We start from the raw sequence: 23,529 nt of genomic DNA, 5'->3' as shown, positions 1-23,529 counted from the left end.
ATTTTAGCATTTACAGGAAATGTATAATTATGCACTCCACTCCCTTCGGATAGTGCGGAAACCCAGGTCTCATGCATTTTGCCTTGAAAGTTTGAATTCGACGAAAAATAAGTGAAAACGCCGCTGATTAGGGAAACTGCAAGGGCGGATCTAGTGAGCCCCTCCCCCCCCCCCCCCCCCCGGCGCACAAACCCAGTCGGATTATCGTCTCAGATCATTGGAAATGGCTTTCCCGGGCTTCTAGTTTTCAAAATTTTCCTATGGAAAACACCCGTGTGCTTTGTGGCCCCCACCCCACCCCACAATTTATGATGGTCATGGTCTCTGGATCCACCCTTAAACAGTCCTTTATAGCACCATAGTTCGATGATAGCACACTACATGTATGCCCGTCTTCATATGTGTGATGCTAATTTGAATATTCGTGATATATCCTATTTCTAAAACTTTATGAATTTTGACACAATGGTTTGAAATGTTAAAAACTAGATAATGTAAATGAAATTTGATGAAAATTCAGACAAATTGATCCACTCTGAACGGAGAATTTACCGATTGAATTTTCGGCCTAGTCTCGATCATCATTACGATAAAAAAAAAACACAGTCTCGATTATCCAAATGAATAAATCATGAATGAAAGTTGAGCAGCAAATCGGATCCTAATCCATTAAATAACACAGGCTAACGATGACATCGAGAGTTGATTATGGTCTGGATAGGTTAATTAATGTATAATTAATAATTTAGATAACATTCCAGGCCTAAAGAAAGATCTGCAATAGGCAGATTTAGCTCTTGCATAAAGGGAAATACTCAAGTTTAAATGAAGCAAAATGAGGTTTAAATGAAGAAAATGGGTCTGTAGTCGTAGAGAAAAAACCCATTGTTATACAAATGGTGCCCCATCATTATGCTAGATTATTCAAACCTGTGCCTTGTTTCTTCACAGGAAAATATATAATAATACTAAAAGTAAAACAGGTCCATATCGTACGGAACAAATGGATAGGTCGGGTCAACCCCGACACAGGAGTAGAGCGGGGGCTCCTGTCATGCCAACCTCCTCCGAAAAATAGTATCCACAAATAAAAAAAAATTTGAAATAGAGAATGTCGAACCCAGGGAGACAAACTTGACCCAACTGAATCAGGGTCCGAGTTCCTGATACTTGCATCTAATGTACAGAGTGTACCTCTCAAGTGGCATAGTGTAAAATTTGCCAGACATTTCTGTTGGGATTGTTTTCTTGCGTTTTCCATGCCCTCGAGGGTTTTTTTTTTGGTTTTTTTTTTATCAACGTCTATTTTGCCTTGTTCTAGGTTCTTTGATACAGAAATGTTCTTACATATTATAATTAATTCTCTTCCATGGTCTCCTAAACTATTTTGTCGAATTTGAGAACCATATTGGCGTTCCGTTTGATCCTAACACATTTTGCTGTTCAGATATGAATTCGGCAAACACAAAATTTCAAAATTTGACGTATTGCGCCATCACATTATTTCTTGTGGCGTCATCTAGATTCTGAATCTACACATACTGAAGATATATAACCTACCAAAAAAACCTTTACTGGATCCTAGCTGTAGTGTCATGTCAAGGCTCAAACTGGGGTTTGGCTGTAGGACTGACGTAATTTTATGAACAGAGACGAAAGCAACATAAAGCTGGGGTATTTTTACAAAGCTGTTGATATATTGACACAGTCTTTTACAAATCCAGTATTCGTTGTGTGTTCAGTAAATACTACATGATTTATTTTTGGGTGTTGGTGAGTTGTGGTGATAGTATAATAATAATAATGCCGGACTGTCGGAACATTTGGTTGGTGGCGCGCTTCCAATACAATTATTTATTTGAAGGGATTTCCCTCGGTACCTACTCTTCAGACTATTATCTATCTAATAAGATTGGACTCAAATAAACCAACTCAAACGATTGGACTCAATTGGTCCATCTCAGTGGATGAGGCTAAAATAATCAATCACAGTGGATTGAACTCAAATAATCAATCACAGTGGATTGGACTCAAATAATCCATCCAAGTGGGTTGGACTTAAATAATCCATCACAGTGAAATGGAAAATAATTCATTTCAGTGGATTTGACTCAAATAAGTCATCTTAGTGGAGTGGAGGATTAGACTCCAATAAATCTTCTCAGTGGAGTGAAGGAAAATAATTCATTTCAGTGGATTGGACTCAAATAAATCATCTTAGAGGAGTGGAGGATTAGACTCAAATAAATCTTCTCACTGGAGTGAAGGATTAGACTCAAATAATCCATCTTAGTGGAATGGGTTATAATGATTCATCTAGGTAAATTTGCATAAAAAAACTAAATAAAGCATTTCAATAGACTGGATTATACATGTATGTTCAAAGAAAATGCTAAGCACAACATGTATAGGCAAGGGTCTCAACGAAGAGGCAATTTTAGGCAATATGGACTTACCATTTATACCAAATATAGTAATTTTGTTGATTTTTGGTGCTCTTTTATGTATAATTAAATATTATTACTTGGTCCATTAGGGGTGTAGACAAGCAGGGGTATCTCAAATGTTTGTGTCTGGTCATTTGGAACATTATCAGGAATGCATGACACAACCGTCCAGGCAGTCTTTGGCATTGCCAAATCTATAGTATATTTTTGTGACTGTTGTTTGTCGGACCGGGGAGTAATATGGGCTATTTGGCATTGGACTACCGCTTTCGGTTGCAGAGTTACACTACTTTCAACCCATGCAGCACCGGTCATCCAGTAGTCTCTAAAAAAAAAATCAACACTTTCTGCGGTTTTAAAACTTTTATGTCATGATTTAACAACTGATCTTAAATTACTGATGAATATTAACACTGTACATAATACATATAGTAATATAAGTAAAAACAATCATTCTTTAACTAAATACTCTTTAACCTAATCTCATCATTTTTATCCTCACCATGGATACGATATAAGTCAAGTATATCAATAAAAAGAAGAACAAAAAAAACAAAAAAAAACACACAATACAAGTTATATAGAAAAAGGAGACCTTTCTTTGTTGGGCTATCAGGAATGTTTTATTAATCTTTAGTAAGGTCCTCAAATTTAAAAAAAAAACGATGATTTACTGGAATGTCTTGATTGAGAGTAAACATAAAAACACCAGAATAAGAGAAATTTACATAACATTTTGTGACCTATTTCTTGATCAGGAACTTGGTTTCCTAGTTTAATCAAAGTAAACTTTAGATAAATAATACATGCATGGGAGGAACCAGCATCACTCCCTAGAATCAACTAATCTGTCAGGGATTGATCACTAGACACATTACATTGTTTATCCAATTCTATTTGCAATTGTTGTCTAATTTTGAAGTAATTTTTATTTTTGTTTTCTATGTAATTTCCAATTTAAAAACTGCCCAACATACCAAAAATATCACATGTCAAATGTTACTAGAAGATGTCTTTGGAATTCAATATCACTATTTATTATCACATGAAATAAAATCAACAACTTAAATACAAATTCATCACTGAAGAAGTAAATTAAAGATAGCAAAAATCACAGATTCATCAGATCGATATATTATTATCATTTAGAATAAATAGTCTAAAGATATGTACAAAAACTCTTCTTAATATTTAAATATTATTACTTACTATATCTAATCCTATACACAAACACATCAATTATATATATTAATATACACAGCTGGGATAAATAGGGATGAGTATTAGTTCAATAATGTGACACATTTACAATCAATTAAGCCATTTTTAAAGCTGATGATAAACTTATTCCTAGAGTGCGTATATTTTTTCTCTTTTAACAGATGCAATGTAACAGGTAACTTAAACTAAGCAGGATGTGAACATTGAGATTTGGGGAAAATCTGGTAGTTGTACAAGTACTGGTACGGTAAATGCGGATGTGCCAAAAGGGTCAGCATTAGGGGCATCAATGAGTTCATTTATTATGGGCAGAATTACATGAACAATAGATAGAACAGTGATCTTGAAATAAATTGACATTAATGGTTAAGAATTTCGAAAGGGTGACATTGTTCACTTTTTGACATGTCGTGAGGGCATGGTGGGAATGGGACAGTCATGGCAGGGATGGGGAATTAGGAGGTGCCAAGGAGGAAATAACAGGATCCACATTGGTGTTAAATAACCTCATTAAGACATGACAGTGATTTCAACAGTGGGCTATAGTCATTCAATAATATGATTTTAAACAAATGACAAACAAAATACCTGAGTAAAACAATGCCATAAAACTGAAAACAATTCAAATTTATTAGATTTAAAATTTATATGTTATTTTAATCATAACGCCAAATATTTAATAACCACAGGCTGCATTAATAATCAAAGTCTCTGCGGTGTTAGAAAGTGGTTAATTCAACACAAATTTTAAACTACAATAATTCCATATCTTGTCAGTAAGGAAAATTTATACATTTAATATGCAAAAATAAATAATCAATGTGTCTTGTTAAAATTCAGTTCTAGATCTAAATATTCATTTTAACATAATGTTTGTTATTCATTTTGTTGAAGATGTACAACAGCATTTTATAAACATAATATGCAAATTTAATATTATTTTTATAACACCTATTTGTTGTTGAATATTTTCTTATGAACACAATTATAGACACAATACATAGACACAATATTAGATGCCATTTGTTTCAGTAATATCAGATTACATTTCTAATAAAATCAGGCCTGGAAATAACGGTTTTAGATGTACTTGACAAAATGTCAGGCATTAATGAAATAGTACCCAACATTTTCAACTTAGTGCCGGACATGTATTGATAATATCAATAAAAGAGACAAATCAGTGCCGGACAAAATGACATGCGCCAGAGGTTTTGTGCCTGACAAAGGCTGAATCTGTGCCTGACATTGTCTGTGACAGGTGCCTTATTTCCAGGCTTGAAAAATCATTTGGAAATGTACAACTGTAATAAAAGTACCAGGAATCCTTTTTGCTGTTTAGAAAGAGTTGTCTCCCCTCATCCATATTTCCATACATACTCCATGGAATTTAGACAAAATATTATTTATTTTGAATGCCCAAAAAACTATGTACTTAAGTGTATTGGATTTGACGTTTTTGAAAATGAATGTTGTGCAAACAAAAAAGTCTTTAAAGAAGTAATATGTGTATTTTTTCAGAGAAATGGTTGTATGTGATCATGAATAGGGTATAATTAACAAATTTTCTAATGTTGTCAATCATATAATTATGCAGTGTAGTGGTAATGCGTGATTTAATGAATACATAGAAGGTTTTTCTCAATTGGCTTTCTAAAATTACATCCTTTTAATCACTGCAATACATCATTGCCTACAACAAGCTTTCCATTTACATAATGTAAGTACAGCAACTGAATTCAGATTCTTGCCCATATCGGCCAAGATTGACATCTTTTCTAGTGTCTAATTAATAATATGTACATGAAACTTTATCTAATCTCATCCTTATTGCTAATAACTCAATTAACATATTCAACAGTAGTGGTTTTATACTAAGTTTATATTTGATCATTTGAAACCACATGCTAAGAAAGCATTAACCAACAATACTGATATAGTACCTTGCTTACCACATTGCATAAGAAGACTAAGGCTAAAACTGAAAGAAGGGAATGGAAAGAAAAAAAAATTAAAAAACATGATTGAACAAAATGATCAACTCAAGAAATATGATCAAAATGGTTTCAAAGTCAAACATCTAGAATAGAATGATTTTTAGGTATTTTTTAAGTTATATAAAACAAAAATTTATAATTAAATTATACCACATAATTATTTATGTCGAATTTGATTAAGTTATAAATTTCAGTTTGTTAACAGCTTTCTAAATTGGCTCATATTATATTAGCACAACATTAAACATTCATGCAAGATGACAAAATTAATACATTCATGCAAGAACACAAAATTAATTAACTGATTAGAAACATAAATATATCACAAGAGAATTAGGTTTTCAACTGGCCTACAAGTTATTTTGTTTTTCTATATCACAACAATTAATCATGCCCCAACTAAGCTCAATACAACATGTAAGTATAATAAAAATGAACCATGCTACACTGTATATATTTGAAATACACATTGTTTGCAATATTCGACTTTTATATTCGAAATACACACTGTTTTTAATAGGCTTCTTGTCTATTTGAAATACACACGTTTTTAATATGCTACTTGTCTATTTGAAATAAATGCTATTTTTAATATGCTACTTGTCTATTTGAAATACACACTGTTTTTAATATGCTACTTGTCTAATTGAAATACACACTGTTTTTAATATGCTACTTGTCTAATTGAAATGCACATTGTATGTCAATCACAATATACTACTTTGTATATCTGAAATATTGAAATCTATACTAATATTTGTGACTGTCGTTTGTCGGTCTGTTTGTCTGTTCAGGGTTGGCGGCTACACTTAGGACTGTCCCGAGGCTGGAATTCGGTGTATACTACTTTCAACCTGTGCAGGGCCGTGTCATTCGCTAGTATACATTATTTGAAGTATATATGCTCCAGTGTCTTCATGCATAATATTTAACTGTCCATCCCACTCTCCAGCATATTTATTATATACAGCAATCAGACCAATCAAACTGCCAAATAACTGACCTAACTGTTTTACCCCCTTCAAATATACTGTTAAATTATGTTATTCTCAATTCTTTCTGAAAAACTGGATAAACCACCAAATGGAAAATGTGCTAACATTTTGTTAAAAGCAAAAAAAAAAAAAAAAAAAAAATTCCTAATGATACTCAAAATGTATTTACATATACAATCTGATGCATAATGCTTTACCCCAGCTAATTAGAACAATTTCACAGCAAGTATAGTGATATAGTTGACAAGACAAAACATCTACATAAAGGGGATCAACCACTGTCTTTTTAATTAATTTATAACAATGATTGACAGGGACTTTTTAATAAAGACTCCCTATTAAAAGTCTCAGGTGGTTGAACCCCATGTTATAATACTCTACTAGTTGATATATGAAATCTGTTTTTATAATATTCATTATTGCTATGATTCACTTGCGATGGTGAAAAAATCAACAAAACAAAAACAGGGTTACCTAAACAGGTGAGCCAACTGTGCAGAAATTTAGACTGTTGTAATTTTTCTCAAAATGTTACTTTTCAATTCTTTGTGAAATGAAATGAAATGGGGTTTAACGTCCTACTGTTCTGCTCCGAACTGGGCTAATGAAGATGGTCAATTCTTTGTAATTTTTCATCGCAAGATACAAATGTTAAAGAGATTTAATAGCATCAACAAATATCCTTAATAAAAAAAAGTCTTGAAATGAAATAAACCCGTCAGAACCTAGAATCACAAGTCTACTTTTGCTTTCATCCAATTATTCAATAACAAATATTAATTGAAAGCAGCAAAAAATATATTCATGGAGTCTTGAATTGTTTCTCTGGTCATCGATAATGCTCTGATCGTGTCATCATAAAATCTGTGACATTTTCATCTTTAATCTTTCATTGGTTTGTTTAAATCAAAAATAATAGTTCCTTTTGACCATCACTTAGCGATAATGACAATTTTATGACTTTCTGTCTGTCTCTAACTCATTATTAACAAGTGAATAATTTTTGTTTAGGATCAAGTAATGTCTTCTTTGAATCGAGTAGACATGATATCATTATTGTTTTCCCACTAGACGAATTAACCTGTTGTGTGGAAATCTAGACTATGCATCGCGGGAACAAGCTTAATGTTCAATAATTATTTTGATTTAATCCTATTATATTCCAGAAGAAATTGAGTAAAATATTATAAATGAACATTTCAATATTATCATATACATGAATAACTGAATAACTATGGTACATTTTTGAAAGTTCAATTTAAGATGGAATCTTGGAAAGGTATTTTTTGTATAACTGATTGCAAAATAACCCCTTTTTACTAAGGCTTGATTCTAAATCCTATTGTCACTGTATGTCCTGACAATCTTGGCTAAGCGTGCACATAAAGTGATGTTATTACTACAGGTACACGAGATTACATGACAAGTACACACAACATCACAAGCAGGTATGTGTGATGGGAGGATCAACTTACATGATAAATTAGTTACTGGAGTACACACTTTGACGTAACATCGCTTACACCTTGAGCCAATTTAGAAGGCATTTCACTCACTTTAGATGTCAACTCGCTTAAATTTGAGGGAAATTCTGGAAAACAGAAGGAAACAACAAACAATGCCAGGGGAAATGACGGCCATCAAAAAGCAGATACATGATACACATATCCAAGAAAAAAGCATTCCAATAGCAAAAAAAAAAAAAGCATTCCGAAAGGGTAAGGAAAGATTGAAAGCAATCAAAAGGCTGCCTTAAAATTAAGTTAAAGTTTGATTAGACTAAATGATAATTATTTTGTGTTAACCTTTTTTGTGATTCTTGATTCATGTCCTATCATTAAAAAACATGCACAAATGATTCTGAATTTTAAAAAAATTAAATAAATAATATTGTAAAAGAGAACAAGTAAAATTGGACTATTTTTAAATGATATCATCAACAAATAATTATTTTTGTTAACCATTTTAATTCATATCACTGAAAAACATGCACAAATGCTTCTGGATTTTTTAATTTAACAATATAGACTATGAAATAACTTGTAAATACTATTATACAAATTGTATTCACAATAATTCTAGATTTTAACAATAAGAATTATCTTTCCATGACAAACAACAAAAGTGTAAAACATAAATATATTGTGTATATTTAATCCATTCATTGTTTATTTTTAATATATTTTTATAAAATCATTTGTGACCACTTTTTCACCTATCAGGTTGAATTAATTTCCAATCACATTTTTACTTTTTTGTCTTTAATAGAATGATTGAATTAAATTTACACAAAAATATAAATCCTTGTTTTTCACTTATAGTTAATGTCTATTTACAAAATAAACAATCATTAACAGTAGACCTTTAAAGGTTAGGATTTTTGATCTAATTTTTGAGACAGTATGAACAAATCTAATATGTAAATCTAATATATTATGCAAACTTCATAAATAAACAACACTAAAAAATAAGAATATTAAAAAAAAAAAGAATAATTAACTATATGAAATGAAATGGGGTTTAACGTCCTACTTTTCTGCTCCTACTGGGCTAATGAAGACGAGCATATGCCATACAGTGTGCTATGAGGGAAATTTTTCCCGGGCAGCTGCACTATGGCCTACTCTTATATCAAATTCTAAGTGCCAAGGGATCTTTTTTAGGTACACGCCAATGTATACACAGGACCTCGGTTTTCCGTCTCATCCGAATGACTTGACAGCTGTCCTTGTCAGGCATTCCGTTCTGCACCACCAACAAGGGGAAACCATGTAATTAACTAAAACAATGGAATATATTTGATACATGTTATTATATCATCCCCTGCTAATTAACTTTTTTTTATTATTTACCCTTAATAAATGGAGAATCTCAAACTTTTCATATATTAAATGTAATAACTCAAGTCAAAACAGTAAAAAGATCAAAGGCACTGCTGAACATTTTTTATAATATTGACAAGTGTTAATACATTTAATACTGTATCCAAAAGGATTAGTATGTTAATTTATCACCAAACAGAAGGAAACAAGACAAAGTGACTAATCCAAAAAGACAAATTGAAATGATATCTGCATGAAGATTTTGTTTATTTTAGTACATATATATATATATATATATATATATCGCCTTTGAAATTCATTATTGAGTGATAAATCCATCATCATGAAAGCTGTGTCCTTGATTGGAAATTACCACATCAATGACAAGGAGGAAAAACATGAGCCACAAAGTTTGATCGTGCGAAGTTTTAAACTACATAAACCCCCTGCAGTATGGGATGAGAATCCGTCTGGAGTAAGTTCAGCTTCATTTATAGGATCTTAACCAAATATTTTGATGGCATGAGCTAAGGGTGAATTTCTGCACAAGGTACTAGCTAAAACTAGCCTGACGGGCAAAAAGAACTTCACTGGGTAAATACATTACTGTGTAGGATTTAATTTATAGAATTTTTTGAATTTTGGCCTCCATGGACAACACTGTAAGAAAACATAGTGATCTTTTAATTTTGAAAATATGAAATACTACATTAAACATATATTGCCACATTGTCTGCTTTAATGTGAGGGATAAATAACATAAACATATAAATAAATAATATTAAGGACAATAAACTGTAAAATAAATATAATAACAAAAAAGAGAAGTAACAATAACAAGCAAATAAAAATTGGCCAAACTAACAATAGTATATATGATTATATATAATGGTAAATTTTTGCTTTTAATGATGGTCGATGATAATTCTACACATAATATTAATACAATGCCCAGAAAGTTTAACAAAATAGTTATCATCTGTTTTATTAAACATTACATTTGACATCCTTCTGAAATGGATTGTATTTCATCATGTCCAGGATTTTTATGATTCAGCTCAAAATATGCTGTGTAAGTTAACCAATGGGTCAGATCTATTTTCAGTCTATTGCCATGACTCCATGAGCGAGCCATTGGGATGTAAGTAATGACAGGTTTCATTCATGAGGCGGGGTATGTTTAATCTTCTAGAACATCTGATACTGCTCCTCTGTGCAATTGAGGTTTTTTAACAGTTGGTTAATGTTTCCCGATTACTGGAGTTTTTTTTGAGAATTTTCCTCTGATTACTGTTTTTTGGAGAATTCCCCCCACTCCCAATATTTACTATGCATGAGGCCTAAATGATGTTGGTTTTGTTTATGGCATTGATGATAAAATGATCAAATAAAATCAATGATACAAAAAATTAAGACAAATTATTACTTTGTACAAATCAGAAAATAATTTCTGTTAATATTATATTTAATTTAATTCAAAGCACTTAAAAGATGAGCAAAGAGAAAAATTGCACGTGTTGGCAAAAATGCTGAAATTTTTATTTACTAATACTATCAAATATATGCATGTACTATCTAGCATTAAGAATAATATAGCTACCTATGTCAGATATTTCTAATAAATGCCCTAAAATCTGATCAATTTTGTTTAATATGCATACAATAAAATAGATTTAAAACTAGAGGAATATTTGATGTCAGATTAGATAAGAAATAAAATCTACCTATTATAAATACACAGATATCTAATGTCTAGAGAATATTTACAAAAGTTCAATATTTATCTATTTGAACATCCTAACCTCCAGAATACTACATTTTGTTATGTTGGTTTCCAGGCGGTTTTACTGAATGGCTTCATTTAACCAATAGGAAACCATTTAATTACAAAAGAAAATTAAAAGTAAGGAATAGAGCCTCTGAGAGGAAATTAAGTCCAAGAAACTCCATTTGAAATTAATGTTGATGGCCTTCCACTGTGTTTGTAATGTCTTGCTAGGCTAGCAAAATATGAAGATCTGATTCTGAACTGAGATGGAATCGATCAATCATTACAAACAGAAATGAGAGATGAAAAGATTTCCGACCACCAACAATCGTTATCACTATTCTCCACACAAAAATGATTTGAAACAAATCCACAATTCTTGTCTTGACTGGAACAACTCACAAGCACATGAACAGTGATATCTCTTTAGTTCTGGTATATATACACACGTACATAATCCAATTTTAATAAATCGAGTGTCACTTAGTTTTATCACTCACTTATTTAATATAATTAACTAGTTAAGAGGTAATCTAATACTAAACCTTGTTGTCGATCAAACAAAATTCATACAACAACAAAGAGAAGAAAATTTACTTGCAAACTCATCCTCATCTTCCTCCTCAGCATTTTGTTCTGCTGCGAGTTCAGCAGGTGTCTTCTTCTTTCGACCAACTCGACCAGGGTCAGCTAAAGGTTCTTCTTCTTCTTTTACTTTCTTCTTCAAACCATACTGAAATTGAAGCAAATTGCACTTAAAAAACTACTATTTTAATAAATGTTTCTTTAACAACTGGACTAAGGCATTTTGCAATGAGAGACATTTTGCCCAGACAGTGGCAATATAGCCTACTCTTATTTCGATCTTGAACTGTCAGGGGATCTTCTTTAAATTTCAATGAATTCTGTTTGGAAGATTAGTAATCCAAGCTGAGACTGGTTCTAGTGTACCACAAATACTAGCAACATTGTGAATGCAAACATATAATTTTCTTGAACACCACATGACTTAAAATTATATTACTATTCAAAGTAATGACACTTCCCCCTCCCCCTCCCAAAAAGGCCTTTTGGTTCCATTTTGTCTTGTGGTTAAAATTGTTTATTGTCAGGATTTCAATCTTGTTTAATAATTGGTAAGATAAACAAGTCAATAATATAGATTAAAGTTCAGTCCTTCAATAGTTTTGAAGCTGTTGATTTATTTCATGAATGAAAATAGACGTTCTTGGCAGAAAGTAATTTAAAAAGTTCAATTCTCGCAGAAGATCAATAGATCTCGTACTTATTAACATTGATTGGTTTCTCGGAAAACTCAGTAGGGATCTAACACCTTGTCTTTATGTTAGATTATTTATTGAATTTGAAAACATCAGGGGGTAAATTATTTTTACAGACCAAATTAACAGGGTTTACAAGATTTTCAAATAAATCTAACTCTTTGGATCATAGTGCTTTGTCTCTTGCTCTACAATTTCAAGATGCGAAGACAAAACAAATTAATGATTATTTTGTCTCAAATATTTCAAGCAGAAGGGTTACATATTAAAAGGAACAAAAATACTCCCACTAAAGAGTATTTTATTCTATTCGGATGCTTTTGTGGCGTAGAATAGATGTTTGGGTGCAAAAAAATTTGATGAAAACTCTGGTCTCTATGTTACTGCCAAGCACTGTGTGGACAGTTTCGGCAAAAAAAATGCCATATTAATCCGATTTTGCCAAATAGATATTATAATATACAATTTGCTGAAAGTTTCAGAAAATTGTGATCAAAATTGTGGCCTCTATTGCACTGAAAAGAATTTTTTAAAAGTAACTGGCAAGAAAGGTGATCAATGCTAAATATATTTATCTGATTTTGCCGAAAAGAAAAAGGTTTTCTGAAAGTTTAATAAAAATCTGATAAAAACTAGACCATCTACTCAACTATTGTACTGACTGACAAGAAATGTAGAGGACAGATGGACGAACGAACATGGTGATAGCAATACACATCTACATGAACATCTGGGTGTATAAAAATAAATCCTCTGGTCATTTAACTTCTAAAATATATAACTATAAAATATATAAACACGTTTTTATATTTTAATTTTCAAGATAAAGTTCATTCAAATCCAAATTTTAAAAAAAAAACCACCCCAAAAAACCCAAAAACACTTTGAAATGTAATCACTTCTCTTGTATATTTATTTCAATGGAATTAAACATTGCTACATGTGAAGCAGCTGGACAGTTAATAACTGTAATTCCAATTTATCTTATTAAGTCTGTTTATAATCAGCCTCTTCAAGATTATCCTCTTGATTATAATAAACCATTTATTTACCAGCTACTTAAAAGCAAAGTATTAATCCAGATTTTCTGGAGAATGAGGAATTGTTTGAGTTTCACGGCTCAGGGGAAAATTAACACAGTTTATCTGGAAACTTTTCAGCTCAGAAAAAAAATCCACCTAAAAACGTTTATCACCACAGTACTTGCCAGATTTTATGATTATTTTTTTTTAAATACACAGCATAAGGAAACTTATTTTCAAGTTGACTATACGATTATCCTGTTTACTGTCATTAAGAAAGTACATGTCCATATCTCTTCAATGTGACAGCTATAAAAAAATTGATAAAATAAGATGTAGTGGCATTTAAAGTGCACTAAAAATTTTTTACACTTTATATTTTCTATTCTAAAATATGGCAAAATTAGATAATAAAGAAACAAAATCAAACCATTTACCATTGCTACCCCCCCCCCCCCCCCACCAATTTATTTATTCCTTTTTTAAAATTTTTAATTGAAGAGCATGCATGAAAAGCTTCTATTTCCACAAATATACTTGTATGAATTTGTAGATAAATTATTCAGTGGCTATAGTTTCCAATATTTGCAATTTTTAAACCACAATTTCCCTTATGTATCCTGAAATTTTGGAAATATCAAAAATCCTAACAGTTAATTTTTAGATAAACATTGCGAGTAAAGTTCATTTTGAATATCAGAAAAATTCCTTCCAGTTAAAAGCATCTATTTCTTTCAAATGTGCAGAATGACTAATCTAGGCATAAATAATGAACCTTACCAAAACACGGCAACTCTGTTCATTAGGTTTAAATTAAAAGTAATTTACTAATAATCTTGAACACAGCCAAAAACATTTAAAACATATTCTGAGTATTGCTCTGGGGGTTTTTTTTTGGGGGGGGGGGGGTGTCAATCAGTTTCTATTTTAGCATAATTTTGTTTCAAGAACCTAGAATTTACATTCATCATGTCATAAAGCAATGATGTGTGTTATTGGTTCTTTTTAATCAAATAAACTTCCAATTGAAACTACTGGTGTTTGAGATAGAAAGCAACACAACTCAATAAGAGAACAAATCTTGTTAAGCTAAAACAGAACTAAAGAAAGAATCTATACACATTGATATTATTGTTATCAAATTTCCAGATAATTTAGCACATTGATTGAAAATGGTTCTATATTAATTGTGATTATGCGACCATAAACTTAACAACATGTCTACATTCTGCTTGAGGAAACATCAACACTTTTTTATCTTAGAGAGAGAGAATAGAGTTTTATGTCTACTCAACAAAAAAACTAGGTCATTTTGGGACTAACATTATACATGTCTATTTCAATAATTGCTTGCGCTAAGGGGTCTTTAGCATTTGGAGGAAATAAGAGAAAACCCACAAGGTTAGCTTGGGATTGAAACCGCATCACTTAGACTCAATGACACACCTTAGGATCTGAAACACTCATTATTATAGTTTATTGGGTGATTGGAAAAGTTTACCAGGTAAATTTAGAATCTAAAAAACCTCTGTCATCCAAAATTATAGATGTTTTCACTATAAGATTTTTAGCCAGAAAAATCAAGCATTGTTAATTGATTGAAATGTATCATTTGGTATTAAAAGTATCCTGATGCAAAGTGAAAGCCCGGGCAGCTGGTTTATAGTTTTTAATTCAACAATTTATTGGTACTCTACAAATGTACAATATTATTAAAATTTATTAGTATTATACCAACTAATTTTTTAAAAAAAACATTACTCGGCATACCTCTGGACCACTCTATGCCCTGGGCCCTTGGACAAGTGTCCTAACTGTCCTTTCGTCTCATGGGCCCTGGGTATCTTGGAGCACAGAGAGGTAAATAGCTTTTTTGCTTTAGCTTGCAATTGGTATGTATATTGGTGTACAGAGGTAAAAGGTTTTGTGCTTTTACTTTCCAGTTCCTCAGTCACATTCAAAGCCAATTAATTTCCTGTTATTGGATTGCTTTCTGTGAATCTTGCATTTCAAAAATACATGACCTTAGTTCTAGGACAATAATTCACATCTTAACCAAGAATAATGTTGGAAAATAAATCAGACAGAATAATGTCTCTTAACCCTGCCTATGGTTTTAAGAGAATAAACATAGCAACATGTAACAATGCCGTAATGGTAGTCTAGTCTGTCACTGGTGGTTAGCGTTAAAGATTAATGGATTGAAAACAGGACATGTACATCAAATTAGAACATATTCATCCCCAATTCCCTTCCATGATACAAATCAATATTGTGGCTACGCTCTGTCTCAATTACAAGGAGAATCTCTTGGTTTTCTATTAAGAGTTGATGATAGAAAGTGTTTAGCGAGTTTTCTATTCACATATAGGTAATTGAACTATTCATAAAAAATATAACCCTACTTTAACTTAGTCTAAACCTTGTTATTTCTATACAAGTTCGCATAACATACAATTTCTGTTGCCCTCTTTTTATTTTTGCACTGAAATATCCTATCAAGATATATTGAGAAACATTCTGTCAATTGCATTCAACCATATTTTTTTTCTAAGAGGCTTAAGGTTTTTATTCACCTTAAATTGTAATACTAGAAAAACATCCTTATTCGTCAACTCATTTGCAATTCTATATTTTAAAGTTTTGTTTAGATATAATTGGAACTGTAACCAAGGCTCCATAAAATAAATTAATTTCCCAAACAATATTTCCCATAGGAAATTTAAACTCTTCCCATAAATTCCTATGCAAGCATGCAAATAATGTAATTATATTTTTATAAACCAATATCTTTATATATTCTGACAGCATATTTTTTTTACTCTCCCACTCCATTCCATTTAGTAATTGAATTTACTCGACACGAAAATGGAATCTGGTGATTTTTACTGATTTGACTTCAAGTAGATTCAAGCAATATTCTGTTCATTCCTAAACGTAATTCACCAGAGTACATACATACTTACAAGAGTGATGTAAGAATGTTCAGCAAGATAATAAGTTAATAAGATTTCTCAAGAGAATCATTCAAATGCTCTTAAGTTAAAGCATCTGGTGACAATAAACAAATTCGCCTTATCAGAATTATAGGATTTGTGTGTGGATAAAGAGAAAGCGCACAATAATTCTGGGTTAATACAAGAATCATGAAAGACATGATATTTTATTATATAATGACATTTGCTGTAATTTAATAATTCATTTTTATTTCATTTTCTTTTATAGCAATTTTAGTAAAAAGAAAAAAAAAAAACACTTTATGTAAGAAAATTGATTCCACAGATTCGAGATCTGGCCAATATGAGGAAAATATTAACTTTCTTAGTGGAATGTATGTCAAAATTACCAAAGCTGTTTAAGTAATATCAGTAAGCATACACTGCCATCATAAGAATGCAATCAATGAAGCATAATATCTCAATGATAGACTATTTCAGATATTGTTATTAAATACCAGAAAAAATCCTGTAGACTAGTCAATGACAGCTGCAAGAATTCATTTAGGTTCTTGGCAAAGGTTTGGTCATCATGACAACTCTGCCACCTGAGTCGGTTTTACATCCCAAACTTCCTTAAAACCACAAAACTATTGATGCACCTCAAAACAATCAACTCAGAAACGGTACTTTCTAAATGAAAATATTACTTTTAGATTTAAATACGAACTCTGTTTTATGAGCAGATTTGATACTAAGGTTCCAATCTAACCACACAAACTATAAAAAAAACCCTTTATAATCCAAATGCATGAGAATTACTTTTACCCCGACATACCTTATCTCTAATACTTTGTCTCATTTCTTCTCTTTCTTCTTCCATTTTTCTGTGTTTTTCTTTTCTTTTTTCTTCTGCTTCTAATCTAGCCGCAGTGATTTCTGGATCTTCTCCCTCCTCTCCCTCTGGTTTCTCTTCATCTTCCTTATCTCCCATAGCACCTACAGAAAATATAATTCAGTTTCCTTGGGTCTAATTCACATACTTTGCACGGTTTACAGACAATTTCTCAGCTTCAAGTTTGAAATCTTATAACTCTTGCCACTTTGAATTAAATATCTGCATGCATGATACAAAGTGTTTTTAATAGTTAATAATATGAATGGGAGTCCATATGATGTCACAAAAATTGAAATCCATCAATCGATTCACAACTATCAAAGGAACAAGCATGCCAAGTTTCAAGTTGATTATCATACTTAAAAAGGCAAAGCGTTAGGCTTTTTTCTAAGAGGGTCTCCCTCAAGAAAAACAGGAGCATTATTTGGACCCCATTCCTAGTCAAAAAATCTACAAGAATAAACTATCATGATAAACTCTTGATTTAAATGTACAAGGAAATGTTTAATCCGTGGGAAGTGCCATCAGTTATAATCTGTACAGTAATGAGCTTACCTTTTACAGACTTGAGCTGGTCTCCTACCATCTGTTTAGCTATGAAACTAGCCATTTTCTCTAGATGGCAGAATTATAAATTTAAATACAGACTTTCACTTCTGAAATATACAAGAAAACATTTAAATTAAGTTTTATAGCACATCAACACCTTTTGGAATCTAACCAGATCTAAACAACCTTTAAGCTACTATCATTTTTATGTAAGCGAAGCTTATGAAGGATTCCAATTTTAATAATAATAGCAACATCAAACATCATCTGAAAAATTATGTCTTTTGTTTTCATATCTTTTATCTATACTAATATTTGTGACTGTTATTTGTCTGTCTGTTCGGGGTTGGCGGCTACACTAGGTCTGCCCCGAGTCTGAAATTTGGGGTATAGGGGTAGCTCGGACCGGGGAGTAACATAGGCCAGGTGGCGTTATACTACCACTTCCGGTTTCGGAGTTGTGACCCCCGAGCGAAGCCGGGTATCCTGCTAGTGTACCATAATTATGTTTGATAATATACATGAAAAATGAATGACTAACACAAGAATGATGGTGATGGTTACATGTTGTTTATATTTAACAAATATGAAATGAAATGAAATGGGGTTTAATGTTCTACATTTCTGCAATGACTGGGTTAATGAAGACGGGCATACACCATGCAGGGTGCTATAAGGGAAATTTTGCCCAGAATGCGGCCTACTCTTATATCGAATTCCAACTGTCAAGGATCCATTATATGCACGTCAATGTTTACACAGGACAATTTTTGTTCAATCTGAACAACTAGACAGCTGTCCTGCAGCACCACTAACAAGGAGAAACCGCCCAGAAAATTCAGAGGAACTTTCTTAACCAACACAGAAGAGAACTCGAGACCTCCAGGCTAGCAAATCAGCATCTTACTCTCTGAGCCACCATGGCTTCTGGTATAGATATACAAGTTAAATAAAAGCATAGTCTTTATATATTGATCCTATCTTCTAGAATCAGTTTACCTGAGCTGTTAAACAAATTAATATTTTACATATTTATATCATGATTTTAGTAGAAGTAAAATGATATTACCGGTAATAACTATTAAACTATTATCGATTCTCACACTTATCACTTACATGTTATGATCGTTCAACGCTTATATAATTATTACATTTGGGAATACAGAACAGTTTGTCATACTTTATGTAATTTGCACTTAGACAATTAGCATGTTATTACAGTTGGCTTAAACAGGTTATAAAATAAGCTTATTTATATACTTAAAAGAGATAATTAGGCTGTCTATATTCATGGTCATAAAAAAAATATCAAGACTTGAAGAGACTGTTGAGTAATAACCCAATCATCTTGTAAAGACAGCATTTCATTAAGTCATCGGATACATTTTAGTTGTTGTGACTCAGTGAGTTTGACACTGGCTCCAGCCTAGGTCTTGGTGATGCAGGCAAGGTGATGCTGGAGCATACAACACATGGATGATCCCCTTAAGATGACTACAGTGAGAAATTGAAATAATAGTGGGCCCAAATCCAAACTCTCCCTTATAGTTCACTGCACAATGTAATCCAGTCTTCATTAGCCAGATTTGTGCAGAAAGATGTATATAACCAATGTTAACAAATAAAACATTGACCCAAAGCACCATAACTAATCTAAATATCCAAGACAGAGACATTATCTTAACTCACCAACACAACATCCTAGACCTCGCAGATGAGCCCAATGGCTAGTTGTTATAACAACTCATCAAAGTATTTCTATGGTTTAATAATATAACATACAATCTCTCATCTTTCTTTAGAAAATAAAATATTTATATTTCTATGTATGTGTAGTCAAGTATTACAATCTTTAACCAGTATATCATCAATATACCTGCGATATCACTGTACATGTCACACAGGTATATATATAAAATATATATATATTAAAGCAGATAAAGTACAAGTACTTCTTTGTTTACACATATATATATACAATTAAAGCAAGGTTTCTAAAGTGAATGTAAACTCAAAGTGTTTCATTGTGACATCAAAACAAAGCATTTGTAGATTTTGGGAAAGGAAAGATCAATCATGCACTGAAATTTGAGAAACTGTATAAAATCATGGAACTGTGTCTGTTTTTTTTTTCGTAAAACCATCATTTTATTAAATACCCTAATGGGTCAAGTATTTGATACCACTATTCAGCACCTCAGCTCCTGGATCTATTCTTGATCAGGTATCTTTAATACAAATTGTACTCAGATCAGCTGATTGAACCTAACTATTGAAGTTATAACAGGTACCCCCCACACCTCAACCAAACCGTGATGGCCATGATATTGAATGGATTAGAACACATGTGTCTTTTAACGATTTAACACTAAAATGGATAATTAAGACTTTGTTTATTATTGTAGCAATATCAATGGTACCTGACAATTAAGACAATTCTGTCAAAACTTCAAACACCCTTGGGAATAAAGTAATTTGAGCTAACCTTTCTATATATTCATTTTTTAGTATCTTTTTTTTAAACTATTATATCAAGAATGACAAGGGGCCGGTTGCTCAAAATACAGTTATTTTAATGATTCATTAAACTCTAATGGATCGTTATCTTGCTAACGTGTCGTTTGTTAACAGTCCATTTAATTTCTGTTGCTGGAAAGTCAATTTCATTATCTGTTAGCTAATGGACTGATTAAAGTTAATCCAAGACAAGACTATTTGGTCATTGGCTGATTTTTAAATTTATAAATTCAATGTTAATGTATAACACAGAGAGACAGCTACAGAGAAAGATATGGGGTTTATTGTCCACTAGACAAAAACTAGGTCATTTCGGGACTAACACATGGTTCAATTTTATTTCAATAATAGCCTCCGCATAGGGGTCTTTAGCAGTGGGAGGAAACCAGAGGACCCAGAGAAAACCCATGAGGTTGGACAGGCGACCCTACTCCTTGTCAAGTACAACTGTGGAATCGAAACCACACCAGTTGACTCAATGACAGACCTTATCATACAGCGTGCACGTGCTAACAATTCGGACATCCAACCCCCGTAATGTGTAACAACTTCATGGAAGTTGGTATTGACAAGAAATGGAAGAAGAAGGGACAACTGTGCAGTCTGTTCACAAAACTTGACAAAGAGATAACTGTAGAATTTACTACAGAAAACACTATAAAAAAAAAAAACCTATAGAGTACTATAGTATTTTCCTATAGAAATTTTAGCATAAACCTGTAGGAACAATCATAGGATTTGCACAACAGAAACTGTAGAATATTCCTAGACCCCCCCCCCCTCTCTCCTCCCAAATTAAGTAGAATACTATAGAAATTAATCCCTACAGAAAATGGTATAGGTCCCCCCCCCCCCATTCCCTAGAGTGCTCTACAGAATTCTATAGAATACTACACTAGTAAGCAATAGGTCTTTTTGAGCATCAGGCCCCCTAGCTCTTTATCTAAATAATACACAATGCATCTTTATTTAATCTTTAAATATGTATTCTATCAATATCCATATTAATACAATTACATGTGTGTGTACTTTTGGAATCGGTATAAATACCTTTGAAAGATGACAACATTATTTTAATCAAATTGTTGGCAATGGGCAAACATAACCTTATAAAACACAATTTATTAGGAATAAAACAAACACAAAGTTATTGATGGATAGACATAGTGAACTAAGTAAATATTTCATCTCAATAATAAAGCAGACCGCTTTTTTTTCTAAAAACTCTTATTAAATCATTTCCCAACAAAACTGGCAGAGGAAATGCTTGCGCTTTCACAGCACATTATGGTCTTAACAAAGATGTCACTAAATATTTAAAGCTACAAAATATGAATATAAACTCTGCCAATGATACACACATGAAATGAAATGGGGTTTAACATCCTACTTTTCTGCACCAACCGGGCTAATGAAGAATGGCATATGCAATGCAGTATGTACTCACGGAACTTTTTCTCGACAGTGGCGTTATGGCCTACTCTTATTTCAAATTCCACCTGTCAAGGGTTCTTTAACATTGCATGGCAACGTGTACACATTTTTCATACCATCCAAACAACAAGAAACTGTTTCTTGTCAATCCCTTTCTTTCTACACTGTATTACAGGGGAAAACACACGGCCAACACCAGGTTTGAATCCTCAACTTCCTGGTTAGTAAACTAGTATGTCTACCCACTGGGCCACTATATTATTATTGTACTGAACTAAACCTGAAGTATTGCTATTGAGCTACATTATTAAACTAACACATGGAAATGAAATGAAATGGGGTTTAATATCCTACTATTCTGCTCCGACTGGGCTATTGAAGACGTGTATATGCCATACATTGTGCCTGTCTTCACAATAGCCCATTTCGAATTCCAACTGCCCAGGGTTCTTGCCAATGTGCAACAGGACCTCAGTTTTTTGGGCCATCCGAATGACTATACGTTGTCCCTTGCCAGGCCCTCCGTCCTACACCGGTGACAAGGGGGAACCACGCTGGAAAATCCTGATAAACTTTCTAGGCCAATGCAGGGATCGAGCATGGAACTTCCAGGTTAGTGGGCCAACATTCTACTCACTGAGCCACCATGCTCCCAAACTAACACATGGACTACCTCAATGTTTTTATTTCCTTGTACGATAATTAAATTTTCATTGCAAACGCAGTCAGTCCACAAATTTGTTGAATGAATCTGGCGCCAAAACAAGATGTGCATGAATAGCTTTTTCATTAAATCAAAGTAAAAATTAAATTGACATTTTGTCCTAGCACGGCCACCTTTTTTGCCTTTTTATTACAGGAAACCTCAATAAGTTCAAGTATTGTTTTGTTCAACACAGACATTGAATAACAATTGCTGGGGAAACAAATTAATTCTATTATTCCAACGTATATGACTTTATCATAGACAGACAATATGTTATACATCCTTAATAAAACACACAAAAGCCAACACAGATACCAGGCCAGACAAGAAATATTAATGAACTTACCGATTTAGATCTAATCTGTAGAAATATCTGTGTATTCCTTTTGTATGGTTTGATTCTAGATATTTTTCTCAAAGGCAATCCTCTTAATCTAAAACTTTTGTTCTTAGCTTCATTTAATACCTCCTAATCCTTATATAGAGCGTGTAGTAGAAGATTTGTTAAGACGACTCTTTATAACTACATCTGTTGCTCTTAGACAATTCCATGGTTTTATTTACCATATAATCATTAATAATTCACAGTAATCCATGTATAAGTAAAATCCCCATTGAGAGCATCTATTAATTTGTTGACAACAAGTACATAAGTTCGTTATGAAACATTAAATTTATTATGATCTTAAAGACAAAACACCATGAAAATAGTCTTACAAGAATGCAAAGAGGCGAACAGATGGCTCGTTAGTGGTAGATGATATCACAGAGACATGACTTGTGGACACGTCACACCTAAAGGAATCTAATTACTTGCTTGTAATCAAATATCACTTTCACATATTGATTGGCTGTTTATAGTTGATGCCAAGGAAACATTGGTTTATCGTGAAGAAACTGGTTCATGTTACAGAATTCTGAGCACCCGTACTTTAAG

The 23,529-nt window shown here is 32.4% G+C and overlaps 1 protein-coding gene across 4 annotated transcripts in view; it reads right to left on the bottom strand.

Moving 5' to 3' along the window:
* Window positions 1–2,797: 2,797 nt before the first annotated feature.
* LOC126816000 (complexin) overlaps window positions 2,798–23,529 on the bottom strand; it is a 114,921-nt gene continuing 94,189 nt past the window's right edge. For all 4 annotated transcript variants that reach the window (XM_050542122.2, XM_050542124.2, XM_050542123.2 and 1 more), the window contains 5 exons: window positions 17,942–18,042; window positions 17,327–17,487; window positions 11,848–11,983; window positions 8,136–8,251; window positions 2,798–5,649 (listed from right to left, as the gene is read on the bottom strand). In XM_050542122.2, the coding sequence (XP_050398079.1) occupies window positions 8,148–8,251; window positions 11,848–11,983; window positions 17,327–17,487; window positions 17,942–17,996 (456 nt within the window). In that variant the 5' untranslated portion in view covers window positions 17,997–18,042 and the 3' untranslated portion in view covers window positions 2,798–5,649; window positions 8,136–8,147. The remainder of the gene's footprint in view (window positions 5,650–8,135; window positions 8,252–11,847; window positions 11,984–17,326; window positions 17,488–17,941; window positions 18,043–23,529) is intronic.

The sequence above is a fragment of the Patella vulgata genome, chromosome 3, assembly GCF_932274485.2.
Source record: "Patella vulgata chromosome 3, xgPatVulg1.2, whole genome shotgun sequence".
In the NCBI taxonomy this organism is placed as follows: Eukaryota; Metazoa; Mollusca; class Gastropoda; family Patellidae; genus Patella; species Patella vulgata.
This window is presented reverse-complemented; position numbering and strand designations above follow the sequence as displayed.